The following is a 16,975-nucleotide window of genomic DNA, read 5'->3' as shown; positions in this document are numbered from 1 at the left end:
TGAAGGAAGCCTTTGTCTTTCTTGCGGTACAGTAAATGTATGTTTTTGTGTTTTTTTTAGTCAAATGGGTTTAAATCTTGTGACTCTTGTGATAGGTGGAGGAGCACAACGGACACATTTTCAAATCCACCCAATACAGCATCCCCACCTACTGCGAGTACTGCTCCTCACTCATCTGGATGATGGACCGAGCCTGCGTCTGCAAGTGTGAGTGCACACACACACACACACACACACACACACACACACAGACACACACACACGCAGACACACACACAGTCCCATAATAACTCCCACACAATAACCATTCCTCTTTTGAAACACACTAACACACGCATACACACACACAAACACTCTCACACACACACACACAGTCCCATAATAACTCCCACACGATAAGAACAACCATTCGTCTTTTAAAACACACACGCACACACACACACACACAAACAAACACAGGCACACACAGTCCCATAATAACTCCCGCACAATAACACACAATCATTCCTCTTTTGAAACACACACACACACACACACACACACAGACAAACTCCTACAATCCTTTCACACACAGCCTCTCTCTGCTCTGCCTCTTAAGTGTTTCAGTAATCAGATTCCCTCCTGCTCTTCTCATAAATCCATCTTCTATCTTGTTACAAACCTCCCCTCCCTCTCTCTAATCCATCTCTCTCTCTAATGTCCCCCTCTGAACCGGGCGTGGCACCATTGTCTCCCAGCCTGCTCTATCTATAGCCCTGGCTCTCCTCTGGGGTGGTTAACCGACTGGTGGCCGGGCGCCGGACGTTGTAACAACGTTGTGGGAAGGTTAAGTGGTCAGATATCAGGTCTGACTCTTTGGTTTTTCCTCCAGTGTGTCGCTACGCCTGCCACAGGAAGTGTTGCTCCAGGATGACCACCAAGTGTAGCAAAAAGGTATGCAGAATCTACTGTTGATTGTTTGATTTGGTTTTTGAATTGGAATTGTTAGATTTCTAGATTTTTAGATAGAATGTCTTGTAACATGGTATATGGTAGACATCTCAGTACTGGATAGTGTTAAAGTTTTGGTTTATCATTCAGTGTTTATTTTCAGGTCTAATTTCAAGTTCATTGCCATATACTGAATCACAATGCAACATCATTATCAGTAATGAAGCGGCAGCAGCCGACCACACTGGCGCCATCTTTGCGATAATGATGTGGAATGACATCAATGTTATTGACTTTTGTTGTATTGGTTCAGTATTATAAATAGCCATCTCTTGGACATCTGTATCTGTTTGCTTCTGTGGATTCACTTTGCCAATTCCTGTAACTAACTATGGTTTGTGTGTTTGCTTTGTGTGTTTGCTTTTCCTTGCGTGTGTGTGCGTGTGTGCGTGCGTGCGGGCATGCGTGTGCGTGCGTGCTTCTACATGTGCAGTTTGACCCGGAGCTGTCGTCCAGGCAGTTTGGCGTGGAGTTGTCCCGTCTGACCAGTGAGGAGAGGACAGTGCCCCTAGTGGTAGAGAAGCTCATCAACTATATCGAGATGCACGGCCTCTACACTGAGGGCATCTACAGAAAGTCTGGCTCCACCAATAAGATCAAAGAGCTCCGGCAGGGGCTGGACACAGGTATGATTGGCAGGGACCCAAGCCAGTTAAAAACGACCTTTGTGGCTCAGTGCAGAGAATGCCTCTTAAGTGCCACAAAGGTTGTGGGTTGGACTCCCTCAAAGCAATTGTTGTTTTGTTTTTTTTATGTTTACCTCCTGTGACCTTTGTCTGTCTCTGCCTTGCAAGACGTGAGCAGCATGAATTTGGACGACTACAACATCCACGTCATCGCCAGCGTCCTCAAACAGTGGCTCCGCGACCTGCCTAGCCCCCTGATGACCTTTGAACTTTACGAGGAGTTCCTCCGGGCCATGGGTGAGGCCTGGCATCACAAGCGGCCGTGTTATGTGTGACTATAAGCCTTCATCTGGAATTGTGCCAATTGGCCGTCCCTCTGTCGTAGTGGAACAACAGCAAACGCCTTTGAGCAACTGCCAGCGCTCTACAGAGCTAAAGCTGGGCTAGCTAGCTGGCATGGTGCCGTTTCACCATCTCCAGATGATGGTTTTAGCATGTTAAATCTGTAAATACACACATAGAATACACACATTGAAAAACCGCTTTCGCAGAGGTGTCATAAAAAAAAAAGAATCGATATTAAAAAAAAAAGAACTAACTAGCTAAAGCCGGGTTAGCTAAAGCCGGGCTAGCTAAAGCCGGGCTAGCTAAAGCCGGGCTAGGTGCCGTTTCACCATCTCCAGATGATGGTTTTAGCATGTTAAATCTGTAAATACACACATAGAATACACACATTGAAAAACAGCTTTAGCAGAGGTATCGTAAAAAAAAAAAAAAGAATCGATAAAAAAAAGAAGGATGATTTTGTCTGAGCTGGTGTTCTGGCGTCCGGTCACTCCAGGTCAGCCGGACAGACGGGAGATGATCCGAGGTGTGTACTCTGTCATCGACCAGCTGAGCAGAACCCACCTGAGCACTCTGGAGCGCCTCATCTTCCACCTGGTCAGGTACGCGGCCTTGGGACGGCATCCGTTAGGACAGGTTCTTGTTCAGTGGGCAGAATGAGAAAGCTAGTCGTGGAAACTCCCTCTCCATAGCATCTGTAGGGTCATTCAGACAGACTTGTTAAGACGTAGTACTTGCGCCAATCGTACGTTTCGCCGTTGGTCTAAATTGAGTGTGTGCTGGTGTGTGTGTATGTGCAGGATCTCCCTGGAGGAGGATACCAACCGGATGTCGGCCAACTCCCTGGCCATCGTGTTCGCCCCCTGCATCCTGCGCTGCCCCGACACCATCGACCCCCTGCAGAGCGTCCAGGATATCAGCAAGACCACTGCGTAAGATCAGATTATCCACCCACATGGGATGAGGATGTACTGGCTACTGCCACTTGAAATGCAAGCTGTGTGTGTGTGTGTGTATGTGTGTGTGCGTGTGTGCAGTATGTGTAGAGTATGGGTGTTTGTGTTTCTGATGACAACACAATTAGTTGATATGAGCTCAGGTCAGTGAAACACTGCAACCCTACCAGTCTGAAAACATTTATCATCTGCATATTGTATTATTTGATTATGTAATATTGGGCAGATATGTTACTGTACTGTTCTATTAAAATCAATGGTATCTCTGTGTTTTATTCTATTCTCCCTGTCTGTCACCCGCAGGTGTGTGGAGCTGATCATCAACGAGCAGATGAACAAGTACCGAGCTCGTCTGAAGGATATCAACAGTCTGGAGTTTGCTGAGAACAAGGCCAGGAGCAGACTCACTCACATCAGGAAGTCCATGGTAAGATGCAGTACCACTACCTGGACACCAGGGGTCATGTTTGCGAACATCCTAAGCCTAAAAGTGGTGAAATGAAAAGTAATTCCTGAAAATAATAGGTGTTTCACTCCTCATTTTAAATGAGCTCCTAAACCCGGGAAAATGAGAGGACAGTGGTGGAGGACTTTTAGAGAGGCTAAAATAAGTCCTAAGGCAAGGGGAACGGTTGCTGCACGTAATCCACATCACAAATGGTGAAATGTTTTGCGAACATGCACAATAGGCTAACTACAACTTACAATCAGGAGACTATTTTGTTGACAAGGTCAACCCCACTCTTTCTCTTAGCTAAATAGTTTTCCCCACTCCTTAGCTCTGAGCAACTTCGTGAATTGCTTTTTAGGGGAAACTCGGGTTAAACTTTATTTGAAGGGGTGTGCATAAGACTGACATAATACTGTCATAACCATGACATGACACATGAAGGAATCTTATGATATGGATAACTAAGAATGTTTAGCGCTAGTTAGGAGGACTCCTAGTGATTCTCTAAGATTATTTGTGAATACAGCCCCAGAAATCACAGGGAGGTGAAATGTGACAGAAGACTTATATCTGACATCTATTATATCTGTCATCTGTTGATGGTACTGACAAACATTTTGTTGAAGTGGACTTTCTCTCCATCCCTGTAAAATCCCACATTGTTCTCATCTGCTCTAAAGTAATAATCCGCAGTTAGAGACACAACGCCTTGCAGCCCTAGCTGGATTTGCTAATGTAGCTTTGAGATTATGAGCGTTATTGCTATTATTATTTTTTGTGTCTGTTGTTGCGCGACCACAATTGGCTGGCCTGGTATGTGAACTGCGGATTATGACTTGAATATCCTTTTAACTCGTCAAAACCATCATGAAATCTCATAAAACACTGACAGTGATCGGTGATCATCTTGGTTTTTTATCTGGCCACCTCTGTGTCTTCATTCAGTCCAGTCAAACACCCATAGGGTAACATTAAATGCCATTTGCCATCACCCAAGTTTGACCGGTCAATCACAGTAGTCAAAGTGGGTGTTGCAATCGACACCATAGAAAGAACATTTCCACCTGAGGTGAAATTTGATTCCTTCGTTTGCCGATGCCACCCTTATCCTGGTTCTATGGGTCTATCTAGTAGTCTATATCCATCTCCTCTAACCCTATTCTCTCCTTCCCCTCACCCTTCCATCCTGCCCCTCCCCCTCCAGAAACCAGTACTAATCGCTGTTAGGTTTATGAGCATAACCCGCACGGCCACCCCGGTATGTATGACTGTTCACTCCGTGTGCCCGCCCACCAGTCCTGTCCAGTCTGTTAGACCATTTGTCTGTGGCGCTGTCAGTCAACACATCGGCACCAACCATATCCTCTCTTTCTCTCTCTCTCTTTTTCTCTCTCTTTCTCTATTCTCTCGCCATTGTCAGCAAGTGCCTTACCATGACTCTTTGTACTGCAGGTCAGAGATGACTGATAAATAGATATCAGTCTTGTTGGTTTCTCAATATCGATTTCTTGTTGTCATGTTAACATTTGATTAATACTGTATGGAGCCAATGTCATTTGACGGTATTTGATGCTGTTGGCCAATCAGCATGCTAGTTTTGTTTATCTTATGTTGTTGTTTACATCAGTTGCTCCCCAGCATGAAGCAGGTCCCAGCTGCACTAACACTGTTGTTCTTTATTTGCTTTCTCCTTTTTCTGGCTTTTTTAATGCTTCGCAACTTATTAACATACAGCTTAGCACTGCTAAGAAGGTAAACCTTACCTGTGTGAGTGTTTGTTTGTGTATTTCTGTATGTTTGTATTTGACCGTTTGTTTTCTTGCTAGTTGTATTGTTTCACAGTCATGTTACAGTATGTGGTACTTACTGTACCTCCGAAGTCTGGGAGGATGTTATGTTTTAGTTGCTGTGTCTGTCTGTCTGTCGGTTAGTGTGTCTGTTGGTCTGTTAGTTAGCAGGGTAACGCAAAAACGACCAGTCCGATTTTCATTCACCTCAGAGGATGGGTGTAGCATGGGCCAAGGAACAACCCATTACATTTTGGTGCGGATCCGAATCGCGGGACATATCCACAAATTATTTTGTCACTTTCGTTATTAACATTGCGAGTGTAGTGCTAGAAGTTCTTAATACTTCTGACCAACCACCAGAGGGCAGCAATGACTACCTCTTTCCATAAAGCTAGGAGGAAATTTGTGGAATTAGTCAGTAGGATTTTAGTAGAAGACACCACACTAATGCTGGATGCACATGTTAACCGAGTTGCTACAGTAGTTAATAAATAGTCGTACTTGATGTACCCACGTTTCTTCAGTTTAGATCAGAAACATCAGTGAGATAGTGCATTTGGCCTTGTTATATTATGCACCAACGCGCAATCTGCTGTTTATTGATATTGCGAGATAGGCCATTTGGCAGAACCACTTATTTATTCATCACTTTCGTTAACATCGAGATCGAGAGACCTCCTTCTCTAAACTAGAAAGGCCCACTCCACTTACACATTCAACAACTGCACATGCTGACGACATGCATCACTGCCAGAGGTCTGCCGTCTCCGAGTGTCCTTTTCTAGTGATGTATACAACCACACGATGGCACATCAATATTGAACGATGTACTCCAGCTACTTGTCCTGTCTGTGTGTGTTGTCAACAAGAACAACAACAATAAAAAAAACAACATCACAACCTAATCCACTACCTCAGCCCCTCCCCTGACCTCCCGTCTCTGATGTCATCGCAGGGCAAAGGTCGCGTGCGTCGCAGCAGCAGCCAGACGCCCTCGCCGCCCCTCAGCCCCAGGGTGGCGGCGGCGGCGGAGGGGGACGGCGGCGGCGGCGGCGGCGGCGAGGAGATGGGGGCGGAGCCGGGGCTTTCGGAGCAGCAGCAGGCGGCCATGCTGCAGCAGGAGAGGGTTCTCACGGAGCAGATCGAGAGTCTGCAGAAAGAGAAGTACGACCGGAGTCTCTTTTTCAAACATCTCTTGATTTGGCACAAAACAAAACAAGCGATTAAGTCAACTTGTACAAGGTCAAGTCTTAATCAAGGTTGTTTTGTTTTACAACGTAGTCAACATCGGTTCTACCACAGTGTGTGACCTTGTGTGTGTGTGTGTGTGTGTGTGTGTGTGTGTGTGTGTGTGTGTGTGTGTGTGTGTGTGTGTGTCCGTAGGGAGGAGTTGACCTATGAGATGTTGATCCTGGAGCCGCGGGCGTCTGATGACGAGACTCTGGAGTCTGAGGCCTCTATCGGCACAGCAGACAGCTCTGAGAACCTCGCCATGGAACCTGAGGGAGCCACCTCCGACCCCTCTGGTGAGACTGCAGTGTGTGTGTGTGTGTGTGTGTGTGTGTGTGTGTGTGTGTGTGTGTGTGTGTGTGTGTGCGTGTGTGTGCGTGCGCGTGTTCCTGACCATCTCTAACCATCAATCCCTCCCCACAGACCGAGGCGCCTACCGCTGCAGAAAGTCCGACCCCAAAAGCCGGCGCGCCCTCCGGCGACAGCCCGACTCCATGGACTCCGTCGACTCTACCTCCACCGCCTCCTCCTCCCTCTCCTCTTCCTCCTACCAGCCCTCCTCCTCCTCCTCCGCCATCCCTCCGTCCCCCCACTACCGCTTCCGCTCCTCCTCCTCCGGGCCCCTGCTCTCCTCCTGCGCTCCGGGGTTGCCCCTGCCGGAGTCGGCCGGAGACCCCAGGGCGCCGGCGTCGGGGAAGAGCCGGCACAGACTGAGGCTGAGCAGGAGCTCCCCCCGGGAGCCCTCGGACGGCCGCAGGAGAGACCCCGACTACGCCTCGCCGCCCCAGCAGCTGGTTCTGTATGGCAGCAACGAGTTCATGGTGTGAGAGGAGGAAGGGAGGAGGAGGAGGATGAGGAAGATATGACCTTCTAAACCCCCCCCCCAGACTTGAGAGTGTGTGTATGGGGGGAACGGGGGGAGAGGGTGGGATGTCGACTGCGGCTGGTACGGGCAAGGTTGGCACCCGCACGCCCTCCTCAGCGCCCACCTCTCTCGTCCCCGTCCCCCCCCCCGCGCGCCAATCTGCCTTAGGAGACCGTAGACTGCCCACAATGCACCTGGTCACTGTCCGCTTGGCAGGAGGGACCTCAGAAGGAGGTCAACGGTGAGGTGGGGAGAGGAAGATGGAGGACAATGGGGGGGGGGGGGGGAGGAAGGCTCTGAGCTGAAATGGCACAACTGGAAAGTTGTAAGTAAAAGAAGAGGTCGGCCATCTTGTCTCCGCCTGCCCTTTAAACTCCGTGCCCTTTTGACCCCTGGCTGGTGCTCCAGGACACAGGAGGGTTGGAGAAGGGCATGGATAGAGAGGTACTGCCAGAGGGACAGCGCCCTCTACTGACCCGGAGGACTGGCAGTAAAAACATAACACTCCACAAAAGAGGAGTACTGACTGAGACCACTGGCGGACATTTTGATATGACCCCCACCTCGGTCACTCTCGCGTCAGCTTTCACGTTTACACAGGCTAGCCTGCAAGGCTGCATGCTCCCTCACGCGCCACGCGGTCTCCTGTGCCGTTTAAGAGACTGTGGTGATATACATATGTAATATGAACCTTATTATTATTAATATATTATTATGTAATTGAGAAAACAATGTACATAGAAAAGAACTCCAGTGCTGCTGGTTCGCCCAGTGTTTCTATCTGTCTGTCTCATCGGGAGTGTTCTGCAAAGTGAAGTGTACGGGATTCAGGTCACGGTTTTGTTCGTATGCGTTTGTTTCTTTGTCTTTGTTATTGTTTTTCTTTATGAAATGAAACGGATACACTTGATGTGTTCAGCTGGTGCCACTATTCCACTCACTTGAGGTCACGCAGTCTGGGGGCGGGGGACTGGCTTGTCACATCCACGTCACATCATCACAGCACTGCGTCTACAGTATGGTGTCGTTGACACTGCGACGGCAGTATGTTTATCAGCCATAATGTATTGCAATGCCTCTCCAACCAATGTCTATATGTGTTCCAATGTCTATACAGTACATGTTTGTTCTGAGACATCAGTGTTAAGTTACCAAATCAGGACTTGAATTTTGTTGTTGTTGTCTTTTTATTGATGTTATTGTTGTCACTGATGCATTGCTATATGTTGTCTTTTTTGTTATCAATATTATCATTACTTACATGGTAATGGTTAATTTGTTGAGAATGAAAGCCATTAATTATAGTGTGTGTGTGTGTGTGTTTGTGTGTGTGTGACCTACAAACATTCACTCTACAGTCACAGCCCCTGCTCTGCCCAACCTTAGCAACGCACGCGCTCACACACACACACACACACACACACACACACACACACCTGTCTGCCATGTGTCCAGTGTCTCTGGGACCAGCCAAATCACTCCTCTCTCATTCTATTCCTGTTTACATAAGTTCAATATCATGGTTTCCATCCACTGTTGGTCATTGCTGAACAGGAAGCATCTGTGTGTGTATTTATAAGCTTCACATAGACAGATCAATCTGTTTCAACCGTCCAGTCTGTCTGACAGTTTGCCATCAACTATTTCTGGTTCTCTGTCTATATAAATTCAGATGTTCTGTCAACACAGTATCTATACCGCACACTATCCTATGTACATCCTTTAGGGAACTTCTCTATATCGAAACTCCTGTGCTTAACGTATGTGGGATGAAACAGTATTCTATTGTTATTATTACTGTACTTATCATCAGATACTTAGGCCTGCAACAAACACCAATCTATCTACAACACAATCACAGCACTGTCTTTTCATGGTATGAGTCTTCATGCTCCTGTCTTAGTATAGAAATGGAGAATCAGCTGTGTTGGTCACAAGCTGGCCACTTGCAAATGAAGTACAGTGTGAATCGTGCCATCTAGAATCTTCTACCCAGAACAGGTTTAGACTAGCTGCTTGTTGTCTTCTGTCAACAGGGTGCAACTGGGGAAATTCTTCAAACTTTGTTGTAGAGAAGAACATTCATCAGTCCAGATAGGGAAGCACTGGGAAGCTGCAGAGTGTGGGAGATGTAGTCCATCCAAACTGTTCAAATACAAAACAAGCTATTAGAAAGTTAAGATATGGTATTGTAGTGGTTAAGGTTGGCATTGTCCATGGCATTCTGCTAAAGTGAATGTACCCATCACTGGAAGGCATGCTCGGCTTTCTTCAGTTGTTTTGTTTTTCCTTTTATACACTATGTATATTGTATTTATGATCATGCTTTAGAGAGTACATTGAAAAAATGCCTGTTATAAAAGGATATATTATCCTGTGTACGACTCGTTATATATTATTAATCATGTTCAATGTTTTAACAGACCAGAATTGTACTTGTGCTAATATGGCAAAATACAACTTGAGCATTGTATCTCTTTGTGTGTGCTTTCTGGACACAGTTGTATGTATAAGGTGCAATTTGTGTTTTGTTTTGTTTGTTTTTTAAAGATACAATTATATGTCTATGGTTGTAAGAAAAGAAAAAAAATTATGAAAAAAAAGCATCTGCTTATTAAAAAGCAAAACTGGAGCCAAACTGGTTGAGTAGTAATTTCTTCCTTGTTGGTTTTCGTTCATATAAATAAATGGATGAGTTTTGGCCAAATTATTAAGTTATTAAAGATACTAGTGCAAAATGCCCATGGACCTATCGTAGTTGTTCTGAAATTCTATCTGTATCTATCTAAAATGGACTGATGCCCCCTCCAGGGGCTCCCCTCGAGACCCCCAGGGAAGACCATGTCTCTACTCCCCCGGGGGCTGAGCTATGGGGACTCAATCCTAATATCTGCGTCACATCTCCACACAAATGTTTTTCAGCCTACTAATAAAACCTTGGGAGGTTTGTAAAAATGTATTATTATTATTATTAACCAAATACAATGAGTATTACTATATCAGAGTCGTGCTAGTATAATAAAACCATTTTAAAAAAAAAAGTAATATGATTGCTCAGTGCAGAATTTTCCATCAATCCCCTCCCCTTCGTGCAAATGTAGATGTTTCCAGTAACCAGGGCTCATTACTCAACGCTTCTGTTGATTCTACATAAATGCAGGCTTTGATTCGAGTTACAGCACGCATACATGGGCTAATCCCTCTTAACCTAAACACAAACATTTTGATTTAATTTCTATTCATTATTACCTTCTTGAGTTATTTGTGCTTCAATGGTTTGAGCAGGAGAGTTAGTGCCAGTTGATCTTTTGTCGGTGTGTGTATTGCAGACACATGAAAGTCCCTTTGCTTTTGTTTGCCCCTCACCTTTTGTCCTCTGCTCCCATCCTGTCTCACCTGTTCCCCTCTGTCTCACCTCAGTTCTCCCTTCTGGAACATCAACCCCGCAATTCACTCATTTAACACGTGAGTGAGGATTTGAGGGCAGATAGCCCACATTAGCATAACGCGGCCGGCCAGCCGTCAACAAGTGATTCTCCGGCTCACACAGGCGAATGAAAAACGAAGCCCGACGAACAGCGGCGAATGCGCTCACAGCTGTCCCATTATAGAACGAATTCATTGTTATATCGCTTCAAACAGTGTTTTCAGAAAGCAAAGCCCAACAGTGCCTTTATGGCATAACTGATATTTATGATTCATTTAACGAATTTCATTCGACGATAGGTTGATTTGTTTTGAGAGTTTCAATTTCGGATTTTGCAGCCTCGACAACATGCAGTCGGTAAGATGGCATTATCAATTTATCAACTTAATGGGTTTTATAAATTATATAAAGAAAAATTCATTGTTAACCAACATTTGTTTGCAACTAATTCAAAATATTATTATAGGCTACTGGTGTATTCTAACTGATAGAAAGTTACTTAATTCCTGAAAGTTGTCTGATAAGTTTCATTTTTCTTTCAGTGTAATGGAGTAATGTTCGGTGGTCACCACATCGTATTCTTTGATTTGGAAACAACTGGATTAGGTAGGTTGATTGTCCTGCGGGTATTTGTGACTGTGTAGGCCAACTCTGCATTCTTAAAAGTTGCCTTTTATGGGAGCACTAACGGTGTAGCCTCACTTTAGTAGACACAAAAGTTGCATATGTTCTAGTTTCTATCCGCGGATCCTTAAATCTTAAATTTAAGTCTTAAATTAACAAAATAAAAGGCCTTAATAAGTCTTTAACTGTCTTAAATTAAGAATTCCGAATCAGCCAACACTATCACATACTTTCGTGAGATTGCACACACATGGTTCCAACACTGAAAGGGTCATCTGCAAATTTTACTCTTAAAAACATATCAGAAGTACTTGAGCATCAGGTCTCATCGACCATATGTTTTGTAAATTTGGTCTTAAATTTCATTCCCAGTGGCATTGAAAAGGTCTTAAAGTCTTACATTTCACTTGCTGAAACCTGCAGATATCTGTAGTGTGAACAATACCCCCCCCCTCTCTCTCTCTCTCTCTTCCATTCATTCACATCTTCCACAGACACATCAGTGTGTGACATCATTCAGCTGTCAGCAATCTGTGGATGGAGGACCTTCAACACTTACATTCTCCCTCGCAGCAGCATCTCAGCTGAGGCGTCCAGACTGACAGGTCTCACCGTCCAGGGTCACCGCCTGCTTCACCATGGCCAACCGGTGCACACTGTCCCCCTCTGGGAGGCCCTCTCCTCCTTCATCTCCTTCCTCCATTCCTTCTGCCAACCCATACTGGTGGCCCACAATGCCATGCGATTTGACTGCCCGATCCTGGCCAGGGCTATGGAGGAATGCCACCTGAGGGAGGAGTTCCTACAGGTGGCAGCCGGTTTCCTGGACACCCTCCAGATATGCAAGGCGCTCTTCACACTTGACAGGTACTCTCAGGAGTATCTGGTCAGTTTTTTCCTCCGTAAACCCTACCAGGCCCACAATGCTTTGGAGGATGTCAAGGCCCTGCAGGAGTTGTACCTGATATGGAACCCCCCTCCGCACGTGATACGCCAATATGTGTTCTCTATGCAATAGGGGCCACAGTTTCAAAATATGTAGCTTACTTTTAACATTATTTTGATTAGATGTTAGATTAGATTTGATACTTGTTTAGGTATAGTCCGATAGATTAGACTAGTGATAGTGTGTATACAGTAGCTAGGACATCTACAGTATGTGTCCAGCTGTCACACTGTTAGTCATGCCCAGGTGGCTTGTTTGTGTCACTTCCCTTAGATAAGTGTGTCTGTGCCTCAGCTACTATTAAAGTTTGTAAACATTTTTGTGTTGTTATTCTCAAATGCACCCTTGCAATAATGTTATAAATTACTTTGTGAACCGGAATGCGTGCGTGAATACTGCGTGCCGTGCATCATAACAAAACAACCTGCAAAATTATTTTTGGGACAATCCCTGGCTAGCTTGGTAAAATTACTAACTTATAACTTGGTGACATGTTGTTGACCACAAAGTGTTTGTTAGTTAATCTAACATTAAAGCTACACTAGCTAGCTGAGCTTGTCTCGTGATGGGATCACTCAGTTCCCTTATACATTTTTCTTGGCTTAAATTCAGCACTTCTCATACAGTCTACAAATGTCATCAGGAGGTAGAGCAGTGTCTGTGTTTGCAATGAAATGATCATATATATTTTTTAAGTTGATCACAACACAATGTTACACTAAAGTTGGCTTTATGATGTGTTGGATCAGTCTCAATATGAGTGGAAAGTTAATCAGTTGTTCTTTGCCCCATGACTTTTTGTCAAAGTTTAATGGTGTTTCGTCCCCTTTTGGCCAGTTAAGATAAGATATATACTTTATTAATCCCTCTGGGGGAAATTTGGGGTTTTACCAGTGGAAAGGGTACAGTAGCAGTGGGAAAGGTAAAGAAGTTACGTAGCCGGTACCCCGTTGTTGTTAGAATTACTAGGCTACTGTTAACAGTTCTGTATACAGTTCCTACGAATTCTTGCCAAATCAATGTCTGATCATCCTCATAAAAAGTGACAATATCGGCAACATATCCAAGATGTAGTGTGATTTTTTTCAGAATTTTATGTCAAAAAATGAAATTTTTACAGTATTCTGAATTATACCCTCAAACGGCGAATAGAAAAGAACATATCTAAACCTAACTCCTCCCACATTTTTTTTCAATTGCAACCAAAATGCACACACTGCATCATCAGACAGCCCACACCAAACGATCCTGACAGATTTTTGAAATATTAAAAATTGAGTGCATGATGCATCAAAATGTTTTACTATTAGCAATACTGTACATTTACTACAAATTCTCGCTCAATAAATGTCCAATGTTCATGAAAAATCAGGGCAAAATTTTCATGAAAGGGTAGATGTAGTGTGATTTATTACAGAATTTTATCTCAAAAATTGAATTTTTTAAAATATGTTTAATTCTGTCCTCTGAAACTAACACTTCATACTGAGAAAACTACATTACCCACAATCCAACGCAAGCTCCACCAATCGGAGACATCGCTGTTGGCAACCTTACCCAGCCCCCGCCGAGGATTACAATGACTAAATTCATTGATTGGCCACTGACTGAGCACACTGCTGCTGAAGTTAATGTTAAATTATGAAGAAAAGCAAACAAAACCTGTAAAAATGAACATATCTCATCTCATATTTCTCAATCAATTAACACCAAACTTGCTACACTGGATCTTCAGACTGTCATTCACAAACTCATTGACCAGATTGTCATCAAAATTGAGCTTACAATGCATCAAAATGTTTTACAATACACAGTACTGTCAACAGCTTTCTCTTACCTTTGTTGTATATTATGAGACTCTGATCACTTCAGCCACTCATCCACATTTTGAATGGCATACCATCATTATATGATGCAACTTCTATTGATATATTCTTTGTTTCAGTGTGTATACTTTAATCAACAAACATATTTTCATGGGCTTTTACATATACCACACGTTCAGTGTTTTATGATGAAACAGATACACCCTGGTGACTGGCCTAGTCAATTTGTGAAGCCAAACGTGAGTTGTTGCTAATTAGCTCAGTGAGATAGATGTTGCTTGGTGTCAGAGGTTACAAGTTCAATCCTCAACTGATGCAAAATGAACATTGGAATGTCAACTTTCTTGTTGTCTTCCTATTCTCTCGCTTATTGCTCCTAAACTTGCCTGAAATTGCCTGGCCCCGCCTCATCGCTGCGTAGGAGCTTTAATTTGTTTTGAGTTTCAATTTCAGATTTTGCAGCCTCGACACAACATGCAGTCGGTAAGATGGCATTATCAATTTATCAACTTGATGGGTTTTATAAATTATATAAAGAAAAATGAATTGTTAACCAACATTTGTTTGCAACTAATTCAAAATATTATTATACTGGTTTATTCTAACTGATAGAAAGGTTAGTTTATTTCCTTAAAGTTGTCTGATAAGTTTCATTTTTCTTTCAGCGTAATGGAGTAATGTCCGATGGTCACCACATCGTATTCTTTGATTTGGAAACAACTGGATTAGGTAGGTTGATTGTCCTGCGGGTATTTGTGACTGTGTAGGCCAACTCTGCATTCTTAAAAGTTGCCTTTTATGGGAGCACTAACGGTAGCCTCTTTAGTATACACAAAAGTTGCATATGTTCTAGTTTCTATCCGCGGATCCTTAAAAGTCTTAAATTAATAACTAAATAAAAGGCCTTAATACGTCTTTAACCGTCTTAAATTAAGAATTCCGAATCAGCCAACACTATCACATACTTCCGTGAGATTACACCATGGATGTATTAATTGAACAGGATTGTTCTAGAACTAGGATTGCACACACATGGTTTCAACACTGAAAGCGTCATCTGCAAATTTTACTCTTAAAAACATATCAGAAGTACTTGAGCTTCAGGTCTCATCGACCATATGTTTTGTAAATTTGGTCTTAAATGTCATTCCCAGTGGCATTGAAAAGGTCTTAAAGTCTTATTTCTTATTTATTTCTAATTTCACTTGCTGAAATCTGCAGATATCTGTAGTGTGAACAATAACCCCCCCTCTCTCTGTCTCTCTCTCTCTCTCTCTCTTCCATCCATTCACATCTTCCACAGACACATCAGTGTGTGACATCATTCAGCTGTCAGCAATCTGTGGAGGGAGGACCTTCAACACTTACATTCTCCCTCGCAGCAGCATCGCAGCTGAGGCGTCCAGACTGACAGGTCTCACCGTCCAGGGTCACCGCCTGCTTCACCATGGCCAACCGGTGCACACTGTCCCCCTCTGGGAGGCCCTCTCCTCCTTCATCTTCTTCCTCCATTCCTTCCGTCAACCCATACTGGCGGCCCACAATGCCATGCGATTCGACCGCCCGATCCTGGCCAGGGCTATGGAGGAATGCCACCTGAGGGAGAAGTTCCTACAGGTGGCAGCCGGTTTCCTGGACACCTTCCTAATGAGCAAGAGGCTCTTCACACTTGACAGGTACTCTCAGGAGTATCTGGTCAGTTTTTTCCTCCGTAAATCCTACCAGGCCCACAATGCTTTGGAGGATGCCAAGGCTCTGCAGGAGTTGTACCTGACATGGAACCCCCCTCCGCACGTGGTACGCCAATATGTGTTCTCTATGCAATAGGGGCCACAGTTTCAAAATATGTATCTTATTTTTCACATTATTTTGATTAGATGGTTCTTGTTTAGGTATAGTCCGATAGATTAGACTAGTGATAGTGTGTATACAATAGCTAGGACATCTACAGTATGTGTCCAGCTGTCACACTGTTAGTCATGCCGAGGTGGCTTGTTTGTGTCACTTCCCTTAGAGAAGTGTGTGCTTGCCTCAGCTACTATTAAAGTTTGTAAACATTTTTGTGTTGTTATTCTCAAATGCACCCTTGCAATAATGTTATAAATTACTTTGTGAACCGGAATGCGTGCATGAATACTGCGTTTCACACTCTGGATGGTTCAGCTTGCCGTGCATCATAAAACAACCTGCAAAATTATTTTGGGGACAATCCCTGGCGAACTTCGTAAAATTACTAGCTTATAACTTGGTGACATGTTGTTGACAACAAAGTGTTTGTCAGTTAATCTAGCTAGCTGAGCTCGTCTCTCGTGATGGGATCACTCAGTTCCCTTATACATTTTTCTTGGCTTAAATTCAGCACTTCTCATACAGTCTACAATTATCATCAGTAGGTAGAGCAGTGTCTGTGTTTGCAATGTGTCTTCTGAAAAGATCATATATATTTTTTAAAGTTGATAACAACACCATGTTACACTAAAGTTGGCTTTATGATGTGTTGGATCAGTCTCAATCTGAGTGGAAAGTTAATCAGTTGTTCTTTGCCCCATGACTTTTTGTAAAGGTTTAGTGGTGTTCCGTCCCCTTTTGGCCAGATAAGATAAGATATACTTTATTAATCCCCCTGGGGGAAATTTGGGGTTTTACCAGTGGAAAGGGGAAGTAGCAGTGGGGAAGGTACAGCAGAATAGATAGATAGATAGATAGATAGATAGATAGATAGATAGATAGATAGATAGATAGATAGATAGATAGATAGATAGATAGATAGATAGATAGATAGATAGATAGATAGATAGATAGATAGATAGATAGATAGATAGATAGATAACATACATAAAAGATCAAGTTAAATTACAAGGGGAAAGAAAATATGAGTAAAAACAAGAAGCTAAAAAAA

The 16,975-nt window shown here is 43.7% G+C and overlaps 1 protein-coding gene across 1 annotated transcript in view; it reads left to right on the top strand.

The window, feature by feature from the left end:
• The window catches only part of LOC311319775 (unconventional myosin-IXAb-like), a gene marked incomplete at both ends in the record, with an annotated part of 90,386 nt that extends 83,171 nt beyond the window's left edge, over positions 1 to 7,215 (top strand). Inside the window, 11 exons of the mRNA XM_084451379.1 lie at positions 96 to 207; positions 872 to 933; positions 1,424 to 1,616; positions 1,785 to 1,913; positions 2,458 to 2,563; positions 2,762 to 2,893; positions 3,221 to 3,344; positions 4,573 to 4,626; positions 6,114 to 6,322; positions 6,542 to 6,684; positions 6,812 to 7,215. Of these exons, the coding sequence (XP_084307505.1) occupies positions 96 to 207; positions 872 to 933; positions 1,424 to 1,616; positions 1,785 to 1,913; positions 2,458 to 2,563; positions 2,762 to 2,893; positions 3,221 to 3,344; positions 4,573 to 4,626; positions 6,114 to 6,322; positions 6,542 to 6,684; positions 6,812 to 7,215 (1,668 nt within the window). The remainder of the gene's footprint in view (positions 1 to 95; positions 208 to 871; positions 934 to 1,423; positions 1,617 to 1,784; positions 1,914 to 2,457; positions 2,564 to 2,761; positions 2,894 to 3,220; positions 3,345 to 4,572; positions 4,627 to 6,113; positions 6,323 to 6,541; positions 6,685 to 6,811) is intronic.
• Between the last annotated feature and the right edge of the window lie 9,760 nt (positions 7,216 to 16,975).

This window comes from Borostomias antarcticus (assembly GCF_949987555.1).
Source record: "Borostomias antarcticus genome assembly, chromosome: 16".
NCBI classification, from domain to species: Eukaryota; Metazoa; Chordata; class Actinopteri; order Stomiiformes; family Stomiidae; genus Borostomias; species Borostomias antarcticus.
This window is presented reverse-complemented; position numbering and strand designations above follow the sequence as displayed.